This window comes from Carassius auratus, unplaced genomic scaffold (genome assembly GCF_003368295.1).
Source record: "Carassius auratus strain Wakin unplaced genomic scaffold, ASM336829v1 scaf_tig00016206, whole genome shotgun sequence".
Taxonomy (NCBI): Eukaryota; Metazoa; Chordata; class Actinopteri; order Cypriniformes; family Cyprinidae; genus Carassius; species Carassius auratus.
The window spans coordinates 7852-31539 of NW_020524651.1; the positions used below are offsets into that span (position 1 = coordinate 7852).

Genomic DNA, 23688 nt, shown 5'->3' on the forward strand with positions numbered 1-23688 from the left:
TCAAAAGTTATTAGCATTATTGGAAATGTAATAATTAGCGGTTATTGATTGGTTTATTACTCTTGACCAATAGGTGGCGCTGTGACCAAAATGATGTGGCGTGGTCAATGTGATGTGACAATGTCACATATTAAGTTTTGTGTAAATATCTCCAACCTTTGCAGAGATACAGCCTCAGATGCAGTTTGGCATCTTTCCAGCAAATTCGTTGGTACGCTAATTGAAAACGGTTACGTGTATCGACACAAATTCCATAACTTTTTGCCAGCATGGTCTGAAGATGATCCAAATCAAATTTGGTGAAAATCTGAGCAACGGTCTAGGAGGAGTTCGAAAAAGTAGGTTTTCAACATGAATCAAAATGGCGGACAGGAAATTTTGCCAAAATTGACAAATGGGGTATCGGTGTTCTCGGCATGACCCAAGGAATCTATCAACATCAGCTTTGTTACAATAGGCTAATGTATGCAAAAGTTATTAGCATTTTTCGAAAAAATCGTTATAACTATTGACCACAAGGTGGCGCTGCCCCCAATTTTTTTGTGTACATTCAGGGCATGGAGCCGGACATTTTTGTAATTATTTGCGAAACGATACGGAACTTCATTCTTAAGATACAGCAATTTACAACTAAATTCAAAATGGCCGACGCCCAAAATGGCCGAATTGGGAAAATTCGGTATCATTCGACTCGGAATGATGCACTGAATCTAAAGACACCACTTTTGTGATTTTTGGCAAAACCGTTCAGAAGTTATGAGCAAAAACATGCATTTTTCATATCTCCTGACCACTAGGGGGCACAGCGCCGAAACACTGCAGGTAGTCCCAGGGAATGGTTGTTATAAGACCCACCAAGATTGGTCTCAATAGGCCAAACCGTTGCGGAGATATAGCCTCACGTTCACGTTTGCGTGCTTTTCGAAGAATTCGTTCATGAGCTATTCGGAAACGGTTTGAGAAATCAACTTGAATTCCATAACTTTTTGCCAGCATGGTCTGAAGATTATCTGATTCAATTTTCGTGACAATCGGTGCAACGGCCTAGGACGAGTTCGAAAAAGTAGGTTTTACGAACAATTGACGATAGCGAAAAAACTAAGCCTTGCGATTTTTGAATTTCGGTGTCCATTCGACTCGGCATGAGCCAAGGAATCACAGGAAAAAAGAATTTTCATTTTGTGGCTTACGGTTCAAGAGTTATTAGCATCAAGTTTTTGAAAGTTTAGACAATTGGTGGCGCTAGAGAGTTTGAGTTAGAGACTTCAAATTTGCTACGGTTAATGTTCAGACAGTCCTCTATTAGTGTGCCAAATTATACAACTTTCCCGCAATCGGTTCTATGGGCTACCATAGACTTGGGGTGGAAGAAGAAGAATAATAATAATAATAAATATAGCTGCAAGCAGCAATTACGGGGCCAAGCACTCCAACGGCAAATGTAGTAGCTAAGCATCGCATAAAGCATCACACCAAATACATTAATGAGCAATAACAGCAATTTTGGAATTATTGTATTTGAAATGGCAAAAAAAAAAAAAACACCAATACCACCTCTAGTAGCATGATTACTTGGTTTATCAAGCTTGACCAATAGGTGACACTGTTATAAAATCAATTTGGTGTACTCTGTGTGTCTTTTCAATGACACACACAAAGTTTGGTGTCAATATGCCAAAGCATTCCAGGGATACAGCCTCAAGTGTCATTTTCTCATTGTGCCTCAAATTCGTCGATGTGGTATGCGAAAACGGTTTTGTCTATCGACTCAAAATCCATAACTTTGAATCAGTATAGCCTGAAGATCATTTGATTCGAATTTGGTGAAAATCGGACATACGGTTGATCAGGAGTTCGAAAAAGTATGTTTTCAACATAAATCAAAATGGCGGACCGGAAGTTCAGCTTACCGTGGTATATTTGGTATCTATGTTATCGGCATAAGCCAGGGAATATTTTGAGCCCAGTTTCCTTCAAATAGGCTAATGCATTAAAAAGTTATTAGCATTTTAAAAAGTGTAATTACTCATGGTTAATGAATGGTTTATTACTCTTGACCAATAGGTGGCGCTGTTACCAAATTTATGTGGCATGGTCAGTGTGAGGTGGCGATGACACATACAAAGTTTGGTGCAAATATGTCAAAGTGTTGCAGAGATACAGCCTCAAATGCATTTTGGCACCCTTCCAGCAAATTCGTTGATGCGCTAAATGAGAACCGTTACGTATATCGACACAAAATCCATAACTTTTTGCCAGCATGGTCTGAAGATGATGCACGTCAAATTTGGTGAAAATTGGGCTAACGGTCTAGGAGGAGTTCGAAAAAGTAGGTTTTCAACATTAAGCAAAATGGCGGACAGGAAGTAAGGCCAATTTTCACATTATTGGTATCAATACTCTCGGCATGACCCACAGAATATAGCGAGACCATTTTAATTTTAATAGACTAATTTATTCAAAAGTTATTAGCATTTATGTGATATTTCATTATAACTATTGGCCACAAGGTGGCGCTGCCACCAAACTTTTTGAGTACCTTCAGGGCATGGAGCCGAATATTTTTGTAATTATTTGCGAAACGATACGATGCTGCGTTCAAAAAATACAGCATTTTAAATCATAATTCAAAATGGCCGACGCCTAAAATGGCCGACACAGGAAAATTGGATATCATTTGACTCGACATGACTCACTGAATCTAAAGAGACCAGTTGTGTGATTTTTGGCCAAACCATTCAGTAGTTATAAGCCAAAATATGCATTTTTCATATCTCCTGACCACTAGGTGGCGCTGTGTCGAAACACTGCAGGTAGTCTCAGTTCATGCTTGTTATAACACACGCCAAGTTTGGTCTCAATATGACAAACCGTTGCCGGGATATAGCCTCACGTGCATGTTTGCGTGCTTTTCGTCAAATTTGTTTACGTGTCATTCGACAACAGTTGGACGAATCAACTTGAATTCCATAACTTTTTGCCAGCATGGTCTGAAGATGATCTGAGCCAATTTTCGTGGCAATCGGACTAACCGTCTAGGACGAGTTCGAAAAAGTAGGTTTTTCGAATAATTGAAAATAGCGAAAAAACTAAACCTTGCGATTTTTGAATTTTGGGGTTCATTCGACTTGGCATGAGCCAAGGATTCAGAGGAAAAAAGAATTTCCATTTTCTGGCTTACGGTTCAAAAGTTATTAGCATACAAACATTGAAAGTTTGGACAAGTGGTGGCGCTAGAGAGTAGGAGTTAGAGACTTCAAATTTGCTATAGTTAATGTTGGGACTGTCCTCTATCAGTGTGCCAAATTATACAACTTTCCCGCAATCGGTTCTATGGGCTGCCATAGACTTGCGGCGGAAGAAGAAGAAGAAGAAAAGAATATAGCTGCAAGCAGCAATAACGGGGCCAAGCACTACAGAAGCAAGCTTCAGACGAACGGCAGGAATGAGTAATTAAGACAGTTTTAAGATTATTTTAGGCAAAATGGCTTGAAAACAATCAACACAACAACTAGTAATAGGATTTATTGGCTTATCACGTGTAACCAATAGGTGGTGCTGTTACCAAATTAGTTTGGAATGGTCAGTGTGAGGTGTCGATGACACATACAAAGTTTGGTGCAAATATGTCAAAGCTTTGCAGAGATACAGCCTCAAATGCATTTTGGCACCCTTCAAGCAGATTTGTTGATGCGCTAAATGAGAACCGTTTCGTATGTCGACACGAAATCCATAACTTTTTGCCAGCATGTTCTGAAGATGAGCCACGTCAAATTTGGTGAAAATCTGACAAACGGTCTAGGAGGAGTTTGAAAAAGTAGGTTTTCAACATTAATCAAAATGGCGGACAGGAAGTTCAGCCAAATAAGGAAAACTTTGTATCTATGTTCTCGACTTGACCCAAGGAATCTACAAAGACCAGCGTCATGTCAATAGCCAGATTTATTCAAAGGTTATTAGCCTTTACGTAAATTGAGTTATAACTTTTGACCACTAGGTGGCGCTGTTTCAAAATATTTTGAATACCTTCAGGGGATGGTGTTGTTGGCACATTCTGAGTTTCGTAATATTACACCAATGCATTTGTTTAGTATAGCATTTTATTTCACAAAACTGTATTGAAGTCAATGAGAATTTCATGTTTTGTTCTATTATAGCGCCACCAAGAGGCTCAGTCCCACCATTTTTTTTATGTGTGCTCAGAGTGAGCCCATACATATGTGTGTCAATTTTGGTGAAAATATCTCAATTCACTTCAGAGTTATAGACATTTATATGAAAAAGCACGTAAAAAATGACTGACTCTTGACTTTGATTGAATATTACTACCCCTTACTATCAATATTTTGGCATTTGGGCATTGGCGTATAGCTATCGACCTATGTTTCCAAACTTCTGACGGTGGTTTCGTCTCGATCAGACAAGCGGTTTCGAAGATATAGCCAAATGTTTTTTAAGCGCTAAATCACAACGCTACACAAACCGAAAGGCAAAACCTAGCATGTTTGGTATCATAGGACTCGGTAAGGTTTCAGGAGTCCAATTTGATGAGTCTCGTGAAAATAAGTCAACCACACCCAAAGTTATAAGCATTTTAAAAAAGAAGATCACCACTAGGTGGCGCTGTTTTGAAACTTCTCACGCTCCTTCAGGACATTGTGCTGATGAACCATACCAAGTTTCGTAACAATCTGCTGATGCGTTCTTAAAATACAGCATTTTAGCACAAAATTCAAAATGGCCGACAGTCAAAATGGCCGAAATGGTCAAATTGGATATCAGTCGACTCGGCATGTTGCCCTGAATCTAACAAGACCAATGTTATGATTTTTGGACAAACTGTTCAGAAGTTATAAGCAAAAATAGCAGTTTTTCATATCTCCGGATCAGTAGGTGGCGCTGCGCCCAATCACAGCATGTTGCCTCAGGTCATGCTTGTTATGACATGTACCAAGTTTGGTCTGAATAGGATAAGTCGTTGCCGAGATACAGCCTTACGACTGTTTTTGTAAGCACTACATAAAATTTGTTAGAGCGTTTATCGAAAACGGTTTGACGAATCAATTTGATTTGCACAACTTTTGGTCAGCACTGCCTTAGGATAATATGGTTAAATTTTCGTGTGAATCGGACAAACCGTCTAGGACGAGTTCGAAAAAGTAGGTTTTTAAAGAAATTCAAAATGGCGGTCATATTTCTATGACGGAAATGACTTCGTAGGGTGCAATCGAATCGGCATGAGCTCAGAAATTAGAGGAAAAAAGAATTTCGTTGATTGGCCTTAGGGTTAAAAAGTTATTAACAAAATTAAAGTGAAATTTTGGACAGTTGGTGGCGCTAGAGGGATTGACTTAGACACACCAAAATTGGTGTACTTAATGTTGGCACTGTCCTCTATCAGAATGTCAAACCATTACAACTTTCCCGCATTCGGTTCTATGGGCTGCCATAGACGCCCAGTCGGAAGAATAATAATAATAATAATAATAATAAGAACGCCAACAAAAACAAGAGGGTCCTACGCACCTTCGGTGCTTGGCCCCTAATAACGCCAACGAAAACAATAGGTGCCTACGCACCTTCGGTGCTTGGCCCCTAATAAGAACCGGAACAAAAACAATAGGTGCCTCGCACCTTCGGTGCTTGGCCCCTAATAATAAAAATGTATCCAGCAAGGAAACATTAAATTGAACAAAAGTGGCAGTTACAAAAAAAAAAATATTTCAAATTAATTCTGTTCTTTTGAATCTTCGATTGTGTTCCTTTGCGTTTATACAAAAATATTAAGCCACACTGATGATGATAATAAGTTTCTTGAGCGTCAAATCAACACATTAGAATGATTTCTAAAGGATCACACGACTCTGAAGACTGGAGTAATGGGTGCTTAAAATTCAGTTTAGCTTGCACAGAAATAAATTTAAATATATATTAAAATAAAAAAAACTGTTATTTAAAATTGTTAATAATATTTTATATTTATGTTTTTACTGTTTATGATCAAATAAATACAGCTTTAGTGAGAATAAGAGACTTATTTCAAAAGTAATTTTTCACTAAACTTAATGCCACTAACAGGAAACATTAGTAAAATAAAACTGAGTATGGGAATCCATTCATAAAAAAAGTGACTCTCTTCCATTTACACTTTCCCTTGTCTGATCTCTTTGACCACTTTGGTCACTGTAACTCAATCCGTATTTGTAGTACTACAGCCTGTTTTCTACTATCCTTTGACTATTTGCCCTTAAGTATCTTCCATAAAGTCATTTGATTTTTACCCACAATGCATTTTCTCCTTTGCAAGTGTGTTATTTCTTTTCCCACTAGCCCGTATCCTGAAATATTCTCCATATTCAAAAGTTATTCACAAGCAGCCACATATTTCGAACCGTTGCCATTTTGTATTCACAATATGAGTTCTTTTCACGAGCAATGAAAGCATTCAGTGTTTCGTCTGCTCCCCCACAGAGACTGCTCTGGGCGCGCTGGCCCGCGTCCTGAGGGAAGACTGGAAGCAGAGTGTCGATTTGGCAACCACCATCATCTATGTCTTCTTCTGCTTCTCCAGGTAAAAGGGCTACACTTCTGCATACTCTAGCCAAGACTCACTCTTCAGTTTGATGGGTGTTGTGCACGGAGCTGAGACACAACAATGGCGATGTGCCATGAGGAGAATATATTTTCTTGCATGCGAGTCGTAATATTAAATACTCCTATCATAATACAACACATCAGCTGCTGTCAGGACTCATGTGAAAAGCCAGGCTGTAGGTAAATGTGAAAGTTAGAATCATTCTTGAATCTCTTCCCTTCTGATGTTATTTTGCTAAAGTCTGCAATGGTTTGGTTAACATTCATCATGCTCTCGGTGAGCGAGTTAAGGTTGCCATGGGTTAAGGTTTTATTTTGGCATGGTTGTATGCATGGTGAAGGTTAGACAAACAAGTTTTTTTATCTCCAGTTTCTCCCAGTTTCACGGCCTGATCACACACTACAAGATCGGAGCGCTGAGCATGAGCATAATTGAGCATGAGCTGAAGCGCTATGACCTGTGGCAGGACGAACTGCAGAAGAAAAAGAAGGCTGATATCCTTTCAGTGTAGCAGGGGGCGTAGGTGAAAGGGTGACAGGATGTCAGAGAAAGGGTAAAGGTAAAGTCATGCCAAGGGTCAGGGGGCATGGGTGTTATGTTTTAATTAAAATGTTGCCCTTTAATTACTGCTCTGAACACAAGGGTTTAATAGACAAGGTCCTTGACTTTTTGAACGGGACGATGACCCAGACAATCAGAACCTGAAGAAGGAGTACGAGAAAGCCCTGAAGAAGTACCATGGACTGCTGACCAAACAGGAACAGCTTTTGAGAGGTAGAAAACATTATTACCCACACATCCACAAAGAATTGTCTAATTTTACAGCTGAAAGATGTGTTTTGACTAGCCAGGCTCCAATGGAAATTTTGGCTGATGCTAATTATGAATGTTGTGGCTGATTTTGTAAATATGCACTGTTCTATACAAATTAAAAACGATTTGTCCTTTTTATAGTTGATGTTTGTGATTTTCTTACTAGTAATCATTATTTTACAATTCTGTGGTTGCAGAAATTGCACTGCTCTTTTTAAGAAATAAGTACAAATGAAATCAGACATTAAAGTAATATAAAGTGCGCTACAAAAGATATGTATACATAAACACTGCCAAAAGTTTGGTGTCTGAAAGATTTTTGGAAATGTTTTTAAAAGAAGTATTCTCACTAAGTATGCATTACCGTAATTTGGCCAAAAATGTAGTAAAATCTGTAATATTGTGTATATATTATTACAGTTTAAAATAACTGTTTTCTCTTTGAATACATTTTAAAATGTAATTTATAACTGAGATGACAAAGCCAATTTTTCAGCAGCCATTGCTCCTTTTTTTAGATTGTTTGATAATAGAAAGTCCAGAAGAACATTATTTAAAACATTGTTTGAAAAATCTTTACTCTAACGTTTGATGTCTAATGCCTCTTTGCTGAATAAAAGTATATTTTTACACAATACAGACCTTTGAACGATACAGTTTGACCTGAAGCACTAATTGAAACACTCAGTCTGCTTCCAATATTATCGGTTTTAAAAACAGATTTGAAAATAAATGGATGACTTTCCTGTTTGTGTTTCTGTGCCATCAGTTGCTCTGTACCTGCTGCTGAATCTGTCTGAGGACACTCGCACCGAGCTGAAGATGAGGAACAAGAACATTGTCCACCTTCTGGTGAAAACGTTGGACAGAGACAGTGAGGAGCTACTGGTGCTGGTGGTGTCCTTCCTCAAGAAACTCAGTATCTTCTTAGAAAATAAGAATGACATGGTAAGAAATACTTTCAGATGCTTTTATCCAAAGTGACTTATTTATTCTGTAAACTTGTAGTAGTACACTGATGCCCTCAAAGCGTATAGGATGCACTAATAGCCCCAGAATTCCATTGATGATTTCATGGGGTGTTAAAATGCTGTGTTTAAAGATTGCAACCTGAAAGGCCCCACAAGGCTACACCACCCCAGTTGTCACTTTCTTATCATTACTCTCTCCTTTCTAAATCAGCCACACCTGTTCTCATAACTTGTTGCTCATGTGATGTTCTGTATTGCAGTTTAGCTGTACTGTTTAGTCGACCACTTATCCCACACTTCCTCCACGTGCAACCAATCACACACTTAACTCTCGACCGAAGGTTATCTCAGCAGTCATTTATTTGGATCCATTAGTCAGCTAATTTCTGATCTTCTAAATTAAACACATTTGTAGAGTCAGCCACAAAAAGACTATTACGACTTTGACAAATGCTATACAACAATAACACACACTCTTGTATGATTAATTTAATGCTTTAAGTCGTGTGGAGATTAGGGTTCTGTCACATTGTTTGACGCCGACTGTGAATGCAAGGTTTTAGATGTATGCAGTTATTAACGTTGAAGGCTTGATTTGAAAACTGGTTCCAGGCTGTGAACGGTGGCTTTAATGGGGATCACGTTTCTGCTGGGCTGTCCGTCTGTGGCTGTGTTTGACCACAGCTGGAGCAAGCAGATGTGTTAACAAGCAAAGCCACAGGCACAGAAAGAACTAACTGACAGACCTGCAACGGTCTCCTACACCACTCCCAATCACTATCATATCTCTCTCTTTGATAGGCAGAGATAGATACAGTAGAGAAGCTGGCAAAACTAGTGCCCTGTGAACATGAAGATCTCCTGAACGTAACTCTTCGTCTCCTCCTTAATCTCTCGTTTGACACTGGCCTCCGCAGCAAGATGGTGCAGGCGGACCTTCTGCCCAAACTCACCTCACTGCTAGGTAAGATTCCTGTAGGAGATTTTATTATTTTAAATATATTAGAATTATGTTTTGTTGTTCTATAAATGATCATTTTATTATTTTTGTTACATGTATGTGTGTGTATATAGATAGTAGAGATAATCAAAATATATTTTTGTCAGTTTTTATTTAATATTTAATTATTGACTTTTATTTTATATTATAATTTTTTATTATTTAAATTATTATTATTATTATTATTATTATTATTATTATTATTATTATTATTATTATTATTATTATTATTATATGTGCTCATAGTAGAGCAAGTGCTGGACAAAAATGGGGAAATACTACAAACCCACATTGCTCATGAAACACCCTGGCCCTATTTTATCTCACGGTTATGATTTCAAATGATTGTTCAAACAAATGAATCAAGTCTGTCCATTTGACAGACTTGCAGTGTTACAACCGTTGAGACAGCATAAGTCATAGAAAGTAAATCTACTACTAGTCAATGATTTTGTGTTTGAGGATACAAATGTTTCTTAGCCTCATAAAGCAGTTACAGTCTGGCTCTGTCCTGTCTTTCAGAGACCACTTTCCAAGATTAAACGAAACACACGATTGGTGCATGGACTACATATCCAGGCGTGGTTGGCTTTGGCACCAACAATGTGTTTTTTGCAAGGCCTCAGGGGGGTGTCGTGTGTCCCGTGCAGTTAATGTAATATATTTGTTAAAAAAACAGCTTCAGCTCTAAAGTAAATGTTGTTCTTCCAGCTCGAGGGAAGTCCACATTTAGCGACTTATGGAGATTTTCTCTCTCTCCGTCAGACACGTACAACTACTCATTCTTTATGAACACTTTAGACTGGCTGCCAACAGCTAATGGTCCTTTTGCACTAGTGTGGATGATGTGATGTTCTTGTAAGTATTTTTTTGAAGAAGGCGTGTGTGTGTAAGCGCTGCTTTTATCTGGTCTGGTTTGTAAGAATGTGACATCAAGTCCTGTCAGAGTATTGCAGATGCCTCATGAATCTTCGGCGTGCACTGAATGAGGCTCCTATCTGCTCTTCTGACCTTCTGATAAGATGAAAGTGAAGTTTGGTCTCCTCTCAGACCTCTTTGATGAATTACCTCAGAACCAAAACCAACTGATCAACAGCTCCCTCTTACATCACACTGCAAAAAAAAAAAAAAAAAAAAATTACTTTTCGTTTTTTCTTGTTTATCTATATCTAAACATTCTTAAATCAAGATGCATTTACTCGAGAAGCAAATTGACAGAAAAATATAAAAGGTTGTTTTCTAAAATATGTATAAAGATTTTTTTCATAAAACAAGAATTAATATATTCTAATGTGGTAAGAACATTTTCACAGGGATATCAAGGATATATATATATATATATATGAGACAGATTTTTCTTATTTTAAGCAAAAACTCACACAAGTTTTATACATTTAGTTTTATACATTAAAAAAAAAAACAAAGCGTCGCATCATTTTGCTTCTCAAGCAAATGTATCTTGATTTAAGAATTGTTTTGTATTTGTACTGGAAAAAAAGACTCTTACTTTGTAAGAAGATAATTTTTTGCAGTACATGTGTCTACATCTAAGTGCAGAAAAGAAATCTCCATTTCTCCTGTCACACAGCAGACCACTGCTTATATATCACTTATATATTGCCTTCAAATGCAACCCACTGCCACTTTTATGGTTTCAAAACTTAAATGTGTTTTTCTGCCAAGCATTTTATATTGTTAAAAAAATCTAAATTAGATTCTAAATTATTTCAACAAATAATAAAAAAAATATGTTGCTAATAGCAAAAATATAACAATGTTGGCAGGGCGTGTACAAATATGAAATACATTTTATCTAGATAGAATCTAAATAGGTCAACTTCACTAATTGAGTAATTGGTTATTGAATCACAAATCTAGCAACCTGATCCCTGTTTACCATTAAAGTGTAGTCAGTGTCTCGATCAGCTCTGAAGGACATGGGTGTTTAGGATTGTAGTGGTCGCCTGAAGGCCTGGCTGCCGTGCCTTTAATGGCGGTTTGGTGGTGTAAATCTTTCTGGGGTGTAATTGAAGTTTAGCTCTCCTGCTCTCCCACTAAACGCACCCTGAACAGGATAATGAATTTTTAATGGGCTTTTTTCTCCCAGGCTCTGGGGCTGTTTTGGACATTTTTACTGGCCCTTCTCCTCCATCCTCATAAAGGATTCCCCATTTTCCTCTCCCAGTGTGCAGGCCGAGGCGTTAACCCGGGGTTTGAATGTGTATGTTTGTGCTTGACCTCTGAGTGTGCGCTAGAGCTCGATTGTACGCTTGTGTGTGTCTTTCACTAATGAGAAGCACATGTTTAGACCAATCGTAGTGCTAGCGTTGCAGAGCAGCTTGGCTTGAAGTTATTAATGGCAGTAAAATTTATGCTTCCTTCTTTTTTCCCCAATTAAATGGAGAAGCCCTTCTTTTTTTCAGGGGTCTCTGGAACACATCTGGCTCCAATAGGCTGAGATAACCTTGCCTAAAGGGTCCATGGCTGGCTCCGTCCCGTCCCCGCCCCCTCTTCCCTCTCTCGGGGTCTGGGTCTGTCTTTCTGATTAAGTCAGAGGCTCAGGTTCTTACCAGGTCCAGGTTTCAGTCTGCTTTGTGAAGGGAAACTGTGCTTTCTCAGGGTCAGAATTATCCAGGCCTGAAATAAATACCAGGTCTTAAAAAAAAATCCAAAGATTAACAATGTAATTATTGCAGATGTGATTTGTCTGTATTAATGTTACTGTCCAAAAATTTAGTGTTTGTAAGAAGTTTTATTGTTTTTGGAGAAAAAAAGTACCTTATGCTAAACAAGGTTGCAGTTATTTGATAAAAAAAATAAAGTAAAAATAATAATATTGTGAAATATTATTGTGATTTAGAACTGTCAAGTCTTCAGTGTCACATGATACTTCAAGAAATCATTCTAATATTCTGATTGGATGCTCAAGAAACCGTTTGCTGCTTAATATTTTTGTGGAAATCATGGTGCATTTTTTTTTTGAGAATCTTTTGATTATTTCTTTGATGAACAGCATCTGTATAAGTTGTAAGTTTTTTTTTTTTTCATCCATATTCAACAGCAGTATTATATTCTTTCTTTCCAACAAAAAAGTCCCACTGACCACAGATTTTGAATGGTAGGATAGGTCCATATTCCACTCTCTAGTTCCCTATGACGTAAATCCTGGACACAAATTCTGGCTCTAGCAAAGGGCCTTGATCCATTAAATATTGGGACTTGAAAGTGCAATCTGGTGCTGTCCTGTTTATCCTGCTGTTTATTTCTACTAAAGAAGAAGCTGTAGTTCAGGCTACCTTGAATATGCAGAGGGTGTCTGTCCATTCATGGCTTGTGTGTGTTTTTGTTTCAGGAGACGAAGCGCAGAGACAGATCGCCATGTGCATTCTGTACCACATCAGTATGGACGACCGTTTCAAGTCTATGTTTGCCTACACGGATTGCATTCCACAGGTGAGAGATCAGCCTGCATTAGCATGATCTTATAGCAGGGGACAGGAGAGGTCTATATTCACGCTCACATCATGTCAACATTCGGTGCGAACGTTGTCCCATTGCTCCACAATGCAACAGCTTGAAGCTGTCTACATCTGATGCATCAAATATAAAGTTCCAGATCCGTTTCTACTGTTTTCGAAAATGTGGAGTAAGTCAGAACTAGAACAGCATCAGTATACTGTCACTGTCTTGTTGCATTATGATGTTTTGCAACCAGTGTAGATGGTATCAGTTGATCACAAATAACTGGAAAAACCTTGGAAATTCGAGGGGTCAAAAGGTTTGATAACCCAGTGCAGTAGAGATATTTTTCTTGTCGTCTTTTTATTTTTTCATTGGGTCACTATGTGTTAGGGGTGTAACAGTACACGTATTTATACCGAAAATCTTCTGTATGGGTCTTTTGGTTCGGTACGCATGTTTTGTAGAATATGATAGGGGATATATGAACAATAGGGGATCGAAAATAGACAATAAAGAATTAACTTGACGGAGCTCAAGCTTAAAATGCGCGGCTGCAACAAAATGGAAGTGAAAGTCTATATTAGACCATATTCTTAATTATATTTTACTTTACCTGTTAATTATGTCTTATTTAATTTAGGCTATGTTTAATTAAATCTTTTAGGAAACATGTCAGCCACTGTGTAAATGATTGTATGCCAACAACAAATAGAATTTGTGTAATTTAGAAACAGCATTATGTGCAATTTACATTTTTGCAACGAGTGTTGATTTATTATAGTTAAAAATAAATAGCAATTTAATTTAAGTTTGGGCTATCTGTTGTTAATTGTAACCTTATAGTGATGTGAAAAGGCTAGAACAGAAGCTGAGGAAGAAAATGTTAACTGGAATCAAATTTATTTAAAGAAAAAGCAATTTGTTCAGTAAAGCATTATTTAATAAAGTTAAATAATATAAAAAACATGAAGTACACATGTTTGTGTTCTGAAACACCCCTACATATTGTGGAAGAAACTTTCAAATTTAAATCAGATCACAAAAGCAGATAACAGCTAACATTCAGAATAAGGAACCAGCAAACATTAAAGTGTAAGAAGAAAGGAAATAGAAAGGCTCTTCATGGACAAATTGGGTGAATAGAAGAGGAAAAGATGGTGACTGCAGGCTGGGGGTTACCAAGGTTTTGGTGGGGCGATTGGATGTTGCATGTGAAAGCAGGGCAGGTGCCAGTAAGTCTAGCCACAGTGATTTAGGCTGCAGGGCGGCTGCTATGTGATACTCAGTATGGGACTGTATGCTTTGCATACTCACCACTGCCTTTTTACTCTCTCTCCGGGCCTCCTGCTTATCATTAACATCAGGGGGCGATGTTGACAACCCTTGACCACTTCAGCCCAGGCCTGGACCTCTGCCCACTCCCTTTCCCCCCACGCTCCCTTCCTGGACCCCTACTGTCCCCTCAGGTAGCAGAGTCCAGTCCTCTGTTCCTCTTGGGGTGTGGTGACGTTAGCCAAGCTAATGCAGTGTGACATGTAAGGTTTGTGTCTAAAGTTAGGATTCGCATGAGAAAATCAGCAACCCCTGTATGTCTGGGAAAAGTACAAATTGGGTGCTGGAGTTTGGAAAAAATGTTTCAGGTCTGTCAGCTTTTTTTTTGTGGGACAAAGGCGGGTTTGATTGGAGTTCTAGGTGGGTCAGGACTTCAAGGCGCTTGCTGACTTTGAGTTGTATCATTCAGGAAAGAAGGGGGTACTTGAGCTTGAAGTTTTTGGGTATGAGTTAACTGGACTAAAATTTACTGTATGTTTTTTTTTTTTTTTATTATAATTTTTGTAATTTTTCTTTTATTCAGAAAGAATGCATTAAATTGATCAGTGAAATGACAGTAAAGGCATAATATTACAAATGATTTATATTTTCAGATAAATGCTGTTTTACTTAAAGAAATGTATCACACGTCCACAAAACTTTTCAGTGGCACAGCTGTTTTAATAATAAGAAATGTTTATTGAGCACCAAATCAGCATATCCGAATGATTTCTTAAGGATCGTGCGATTACTGAAGACTGGAGTAATGGCTGCTGACATCATCACTCTGTGGCAAGTGCTCGGAGTGTTTATTATTTCCTGGTGTTTTGTTTGTAAGGTAATGAAGATGTTGTTTGACTCTGGTGAGGAGAGGATTGACGCAGAGCTCATTTCCTTCTGCATCAACCTGGCTGCCAACAAGAGGAATGCCCAGATTATGTGTGAAGGTGAGAACAGATACAAATGTGCAAACAAAAGAACATTGAAGAGCAGACTCCGTGCTTAATTGATTGTTTCCATTGAAGGCAATGGTCTGAAGATGCTGATGAAGAGAGCACTGAAGCTAAAGGATCCTCTGATGATGAAGATGATCCGAAATATATCTCAGCATGATGGGCCTTCTAAAAATCTTTTCATTGTGAGAGTCAAACCCGAGAATATACTCCCCCAAGTTCATTTAGAAATTTGAATTGATGTTTATTCCATTGAAAACTAATAAGCATGTGATGTGTTTGAGGATTATGTTGGTGACCTGGCGGCTCAGATCGGACTGAAAGAAGAGGAGGAGTTTGTGATTGAGTGCTTGGGAACTCTTTCCAATCTCACTATTCCTGATCTTGACTGGGAACTTTTGCTAAAGGAGTACAACCTGGTGCCTTATCTCAAAGACCACCTCAAACCAGGTCTGTCTCAATCAACTTTACTGTTTTATCACGATGGACAATATATGAGAATATTAGTTGCAGGGTCTCACGATATGTGACTTGCTGTTGTTTTTCTTCTTCAGGCTCTGCAGAGGATGACCTCATTTTGGAGGTGGTGATCATGATTGGCACTGTCTCCATGGATGACTCCTGTGCTGTAATGTTGGCCAAATCAGGCATCATTCCTGCTCTAATAGAGCTGCTGAATGGTGGGAAACCTTCTGATACTCAGCGTGCTTTTAAAGTGCATGTTCTGTAATTGTTTTTTTTTTTTTACATATGTTAGTGGAAGTTGAGGAATGACAATCTCTTTCTTCCTTCCATCCTCAGCCCAGCAAGAAGATGACGAGTTTGTCTGTCAGATTGTGTACGTCTTTTACCAAATGGTGTTTCACCAGGCCACCCGAGATGTCATCATAAAAGAAACGCGTATCCTTCAGCTTGTAAAACCTGCAGTTGCGTGATGTTGTTGTTCAGTCATACAGCAGTTCCTCTTTCAAAGGTTTTGTCCTTGACCGTTATCTTATCAGAGGCTCCTGCATATCTCATTGACTTGATGCATGACAAAAATGCAGAAATACGCAAAGTGTGTGACAATACATTGGACATCATTGCTGTGAGTATGAATCTGTACCTGTATGCTGTTTTTTTTTCCCCACCAATTTCAAGTTAAGTTATTTCTTAATATTTCAAACAAAGGTTTATTTTTTAAATTTTATTTTTTTTATTTAGTATTCATTGTAGTTTATTTTAGTAATTCGAAAAAAAAAATGCTTTTGCCATTTTATTAGTTTTTTTATACTTCTAGTTTGCTTTTCTATTGATTTAGTTTTAATTATTTTATCTCCTCAACTTTATTTCAGTTATATTTCAGTTAATTGCCAAAGTGGCATTAGTAAGTTTTATCTAACACTAATATTTTATTTCAGATTCATATAAATTAGTGGAAATTTTTTTGACTTCCTCTTTTCTTTTCATTTGAATCAAGAGGGAGACCATCCAATTGTCTTAACCCACACTTTATTGTTATATGGCACATACGGTTTGTAGTCAGGGTCATTTTACATAAAAGAATGTTGGATGAACACCATTGCTAGCGGTTTAAATGTATAAGCTGTTCTGAAGCAACTCTGTCGCGTGTGATCTGTCCCAGGCCTCAGATTAACGTAATTAGGGTTGGTCTTGAGGCCAAGGGAAGTGTTCCATACATCTGATCGGAAAGGGCCATTAAAGCAGAGAACCACATCAAAGAGAGAGGAGGAGATGCCTGCTTACTATCATCTGGGGATAATGGACAGAACGCAGATCTGCTAAATGCCACACATTCACATACATGTTGTTGGTCATCCTCCCCGGTTTCTTTTTTTATGTTATACAAATATGAAAATCTGATGAATATTGTTTAAATGAGTTTTTCTAATTTTGACTTTTTTGAAAAGTCAAAATTTTGAAAGTCTTTTTTTTTTCTTTGTGACAGCGGGTTTTAACCCAGACAGGAGAAGTCATTAATAATTCATTTTTACATGCTATTTCTCCCAGATTTATTTATAAAACACCCAAACCTGCTTTGGATCCAAATGTTCAGGAACGTCATGAGCTCAGCTACTTGAAGATTGATTAGCCAGAGTATCAGACCACATTCATCCTGGTGATTGGCCATAGGAGTGCAGCTTGTGGTGCCTTTAATGCTTTACAATGATAAATTTGTGTCTTGGCAGAAAGTGTCACTGTGTGTGCCGGTGAGGCCAGGACTGGTGACAATGAGGCCTGTTTGAGGCCTGGGCCTCAGGTGGCCATCAGTGCCCCAGGCCTTCCTCCCCTGTGTGGGGATGATCAATCAGAGAGCCAGGTTGCTCAACTTCGCTATTTCCACCAACCTCAAAGAGGTTTTATTACGCTCAGTCCCTGTAGAGGTAAAATAAACAGCTACCATGTTATCCGTCTGCCAGGCAACACAGCTCACCTGATTCATCCCACATCTTCAGTATGGCACATGCTGAGAGGCTATACAGGCAGAACCTCTCTGTGTCCTGTGCTAATAATCTCTCTGTCTTGTGCTAATAAGCTCTCTGTCTTTGTCTGTAGGAATATGATGTGGAGTGGGGTAAGAAGATCCAGAGTGAGAAGTTCCGCTGGCATAACTCTCAGTGGCTGGAGATGGTGGAGAACCGGCAGATGGATGAGGCAGAGCCTTTCATGTATGGAGATGATGGAGAACCCTTTCTCCAAAATGGTGACATCCTGGAACGGCCAGACCTCTTCTACAGCGCAGGTTATATTGGACGAGGATTTAGATAAATATAGCTGCTTTTAAATAGTAGTTCTTATAAACAGGGGGTTTAAATTTAGTATTTTTTAAAATATGTCAGCATACTTTGAGTTAGTTTTTATTTTTATTTTGTATATCTTTGTAAGCATGATTTTTTTTCCTGGTGTACAATATTGGCCCCATATACAAGATATTTCCTCTGGTATTTCTTTGGTAATTATGACAGTGTTGATTGTTTTCAAACAAATTAATGAACTGAAAGTATTGATTGATATGTTTAATAATTAATGAAACATTCCTCTTTGTGATTCGAGATTCTAAATGTGTATGTTTTTCAGTAAAAATAATAAAATAAAAAATAGTTATTGGGGTAAAAAGACATGATTTCAGTTAACCTTTTAATTTTTGTTTTTAGCATTTTAATGTGGTTTTAATTCATTTTATTTAAATAAATTAAATATTAACACCCTACTTTTGGGGTTGGCTGGTTCCACAAAAAATCTCCAATATATATCTTATATATTAATACAAAATATACTGTAATATGTAATCTAGTAAAAAACCCTATATTACTTTTAGATAACTTTTATAATTATTATTTTTGATAATTTTAATTTAAAATTGTAGATATTTTGTTTACATTTAAATTAGAATTTTAATAATAAATGCAAAAGATTATGAGTAATTTGATGCATCTCTGTATTTTCTGTAATGCTTTAGCACAGAGGTGCCACTGAAAATCGATCTCTTTGTGATTCCCACAGATGGAATAATCCCAGCAGATGGTGCCATTAGTCCAGAGTTCTTCACCGACTTCCAGAATGGAGACCTGTTAGGACCGCAGGGTTTCCCCAGCAGGTACATTTAAATATGATGAATGAGTCAAACTGCCTTTTGTTATTACTGCATCACACACACACATCTTTGTCTGCCAGTTTTGTTGGCTTTAGCAGGAAAGGACTCAAAAATGCTGTGTCAAAGAGTCCTCCGGCATCCCAGCAGGACGCAGCACTCCTCCAACAGTAATACCCTCAGCTTTGAGAGTAAACACAGCTCCCTCTATTCAGCCTTTTCCAAAACTGCTTCAGTTGCCATATACCTACTGTTTAGGGGTTTCAGCAGAGCGCTAATGTGATGACTTGATGCTATGATTTATGGTGTGGCCCACTTTGTCATGGGACTTATTGCAAAATATTTGAGCTCCGTTCCAAATATTCAACTCATTAATCAAAGAAGGGATTATTTGATATGGGGCCGTTAATGATAATACAGTGACCCCTTTACATGATTAGACGGTCATATGTGTTAGGCTTATAACATAGATCTAAAAACAGGGAGAGCTTGCTGAATTATACATTAGTCTCTGAGAGAAAGGATGGAGTGGTGAAGTCAGAGAAGAGGCACTGAAAAATAAGGAGCATGTGAATATGAGGGGGAGGAGGGCGGCAGAGGAAGCCATGTTTGTTTTTCACAGCTCTTTGTAAGCGATACCTGTCGAATACACTGAGAGTGCAAAGGGAATTGTGCGGCCTGAAAGTGTGGTTTTCATTTTGTCCGTGTGGTGTTAGAGATCCAGGTTAACACAATAATGAAATCCAGCCTAGGTTCCCCTGCGCTGAATCAGGAGCCAGACACACTGGGAACGGCTCTTTTATAAGCCTTTAATAGAATCACTTCTATTTATAGAATAGCACGGAGCAATATTTCATTTAGCACATAAATAACGCTTAGTTATTTCAGATGGAAACTAATTTTTGGCTGCATTTGCTTGAAAAATATGAGTTCCTCATTGTGAATGTTATGATTAGACCAAAAACACATTACAAGGTAATTAATATAATATTTAAAAATGAAATAAGATTATTTTAAAGCAGTGAAGCATAAAACATTATTTTTGGTGAAATATTGCCAGGGCTAAACAGGACAAGTACAGTTCCGACAAAAAAGTATTTGGACGCTTAAGCTACAAAAAAATGTTTAAATGACATTGCATTAGAAAGCGTTAAACCACATCGCATTTATTTATTTCACTTTTTTTGGATACTTTCTGATTGCAAATATTATGTAACATGTCCAGAGGTAATGTGATGAACTACACCTGTGGTTACTCTGCTGGGACACCTGTGTGAGCTTGAGGGGAACTGACTTCATATATTCACTAATAGAGACCAGTTGGTTTCAAGTAATATAACAAATGGCTAAATAATTCAAATCAGCTCTGGGAACAGGTCAAGCATGATTTGTTTGCAGATAACACTTGATTTGATATACTACTGTTTGAAGTTTGGGGTCAGTAAGATTTTTTTTTTGTTATTTTAAATAAATGCTATTTTCAACAAGGGGGCATTTAAATGAATGAAAACTAAATAATCATTTTATTAAGTTTTGTCATTCACCCTTGTGTCATTTCAAAACTGTCATATGTAAATTCTTTTAAAATACTTTATGGCGCTTTTTTGTCTTAATACATAGAAAATAGCACTTTTTTTCAAATTTTGTGTTTCATGAAAGAAAGAATTTGAATTTGGAAAGAAATGAGGGTGATAAAATGTAACAGAATCATAATTTTTGGGCATCAGAGGAAGGAAAGAGACTGGAAACAGACACTTTCTTGTTTGGAGGTGTCCGGGTTTTTTTTTTTTTTTTAACAGGATCTCACCTCAGTGTTAACTCTCAGGGGCCACCGGGGCCAGACATGGGGATCTTTTTTCTGTTTGCGTCCAGCCTAAGATCTTTAGATTATCACTAAGTGCACTGTGTCTGTGACCCTCAAGTGTAACGGGCCAAAGGCTGTGTTTCATAAGATGGTGTGGAAGGATAAACGGTAAAACATCTCAAATGATTTAGTTTAGATTAAATGATTAGACAAATGAACCTAGATGAAAAAAAAGTTGTAACTCTAGTAACATCATTATTTGTGGAAACCTGCAGAAAATGTCATCTTTTCAACTTTCCTGGAAAGGATGACAGCATCCCTTTGGATTGAATTATTTACTGCAAGAATGATTATAACACAAACACACACTTTTAAGGCCTGTCCTTTACCTGGACACTCTTTGGAGTGATCATATGATTTACAACACGCTGCCTTTTCCATCCCATTAACCCTCTTGAACTTATTCTGTTAGTTGTAAGCTTCGGTTTCACCCAAATTCTTTGTTAAAAAAGCTTGAGTAGTAGAGGCTGGATGTCAAAGTCTGAAATTTCCCCAGATGGCAGTGGTGTTCCTCAGAGAATAAAGACAGGCTTGCTGCCCAGAGAGGTGGGAGTGAAAGGGGTAACGCATGTAACCGATCGCTGGAAGTGATTTGGTCTAAAAACAACACCGCATTATGGGAGCTGGAAGGGGCAAAGCAAACAACCCATATTTTAAGAAGACAGGCTGAAGTTGGATGGGTGATGTTTATTTAAAGGCAGATCATACTAGTCCTGTCCAACTGAGGTGACGTGATCCTGTTAGTCATTTGCCTTGAGGAATTATTATACTACTACTGCTTTTAAAATCTAATTTTAAATTGGTAAACACTGCTGGTGTGAAAAATACAATAAAATACAATATAATATAATTCTGTTGGTGATTTGACTTGAAAAATTGACTTCAACTTTCATATATATATATATATATATATATATATATATATATATATATATATATATAATTTATTTTTATTTTTTTACGGCTTTGTTTCACAAAGTGCTTCAAAATTTAAGTTAATCAATCTAATTTATTATAATTATTACTTCTATTTGTGGTATTGGAGCAGTTGTGTTTTAAGCTTGGTAGTTCTGTTTTGCAGGATCAGAGCGCCATCTAGTGATGCTAATGACCTTTATCTAATCCATACAAAAGTAATTTCCTGATAAAATACACATTAACACGATTTATGTTAGTTTTTGTGATTCATCTCTTCATCGGTGTTGTGACAGGCTGACAGTTGTCTGTGTTTTTCTTCCTCCAGTTCTTTGACAGACGGGTACGGACAGATGGGTGTCACTCCAGCACGTCCTGCCACGGCTTATGGCTTTCGACCTGATGAGCAGTTTTATTACGGTTACACGGCATCACGTTAGGAGAATGTAAGGAAAGACCTAAAACCTATTAAAAACCAATTAAATGGTTCTCAAAAGATGCTAGTTAAGTCTCTTTACCATTTCGAATGAAAGCAACACTACTGATTTTCTTCATCATCAGTATTTTCTTCTGTGTAATATGTGTATATTACATTCCATGTGAATCTCCATCTGAATGTGTTTTAAGCTGAATGTTCTCCGTGAAGCTATGATTTGCAGCGCTCACTTTGAGCTCGATCATGTAGTTTTAACATGTCCTACTTTAGCCTACTGTGTGTTGCTTGTCAACACTGAAGAAACTAATGGCACCGCATTGCCTTTTCTGTGCAATACAACAAAAGTAGGATTTTAGTTGCATGCTGTTTCAGTGATGTAGGTGAGTTAAGTTATGATCGTTGAAAACACCATCTATTTGTGCATTCAAGCAAATCTGTTTAATGCATGACATTTGCTTAAGTTTCTGGAAGAAAAATATTTCATGTACTTAAAGTCAATCATTGTCATAATAGGATTCCTTCAGTTTTGCATATGTTTACATAAAGCAACTGATCTAATGGTCATTTTAATGATAGTGGGTCACATATGAAATAACATTTTGTTAAAATCCATTTCATACATGACAACACAGCACAGTGCCCACGGGAACAATAATGTCACTTTACAGTCTTAATATCTACTCACTAATGTGATCGTGCAAACATTGTTGCCTGTTTCTTTGCTTTTGATACTGTAGTACCAGTTTTATAACACATCTTGGCTTGGTGCACTGCTAACAGCTTCATATGTATTTTCTAATGTAGCCAAACTCAAGTGTTCTTTTGAAATAATACTGGTCTCTTCATGTGCGTTTTAGTATTTATGAAACTCTGTTTCATTGGTGCCTGAGACTTGTCTTGATTACTGTTTTATATAAATTGCCTTTTTATTTAATGTGCTGCAATATGAAATACATAAATTGATGTGCAAAAGCTTTCCTTGCGTATGTTACTTTGATAGAAATCTTTTGCATATGGTTGGGTAAGCAAATGCTTACCTTGTTTACTTTCATTGATTGCAGTGAAATGCTGTGCATCTCATTCATTCTTAATCATTCACTGCCATCATTCAGACATTCCTTAAAAGAGTGGTTATGCATATTTATGAATTGACGGACTGTCTTATTGTTAATGTGGATCTCATAAAGGGAGCCATCTCCATATAACACAGATCTCAGTGGTTTTGCTGAATGTACCTGCAGCGCACATGTGGCAAATGTACTTTACTTGTCACTCAACATTTGTTCATTACAACAAACAGCAGCTCGCTGTCGATATGTCACAGATCCAGATTCCATGGAAAACAAACCTGTCAGGCCTGCATTGTGGGTCTAAAGTAAACAGTCATCCCTGGTTCGTGGCAGACTTTGACAAAGCTTTGCATTTTGGGAAAATGTATAAGAACCTTGTTGTTTAAACTTTGCTCATGTTGTGTATATTGAAAACTACCTTGCTGAAAATGGCACATTTCTTTCTGAAGGATTTCTCATAAAGATTCACAAAGGACACTTCCTATGATATTCAAATTCATTTTTACATATTAGCTTAAAACAATAATTAAATAAGATGATCTATATTACATTCATTTTATTAAAACAATCTTTATTAGAATAAAAACATTTAATTCTATTTAACTACTTTTATAAAACGTGTGTGTGTGTGTGTGTGTATATATATATATATATATATATATATATATATATATATATATATATATATATATATATATACTACCTT

General features: G+C 37.4%; 1 protein-coding gene across 1 annotated transcript; it reads left to right on the forward strand.

Annotated features, from left to right (window-relative positions):
- Positions 1 to 6433: 6433 nt before the first annotated feature.
- Positions 6434 to 23457, forward strand: LOC113075016 (kinesin-associated protein 3-like; the record flags this gene model as incomplete). The annotated part of the gene is made up of 16 exons (XM_026247732.1): positions 6434 to 6571; positions 6965 to 7089; positions 7271 to 7369; positions 8178 to 8356; positions 9181 to 9343; positions 12732 to 12832; positions 14206 to 14307; positions 14991 to 15099; positions 15178 to 15290; positions 15390 to 15555; positions 15660 to 15785; positions 15907 to 16005; positions 16107 to 16192; positions 17662 to 17848; positions 18610 to 18703; positions 21805 to 23457. Coding segments are annotated over 16 exons (1999 nt in total), but the record flags the coding sequence as incomplete, so codon positions are not given.
- Positions 23458 to 23688: the final 231 nt, after the last annotated feature.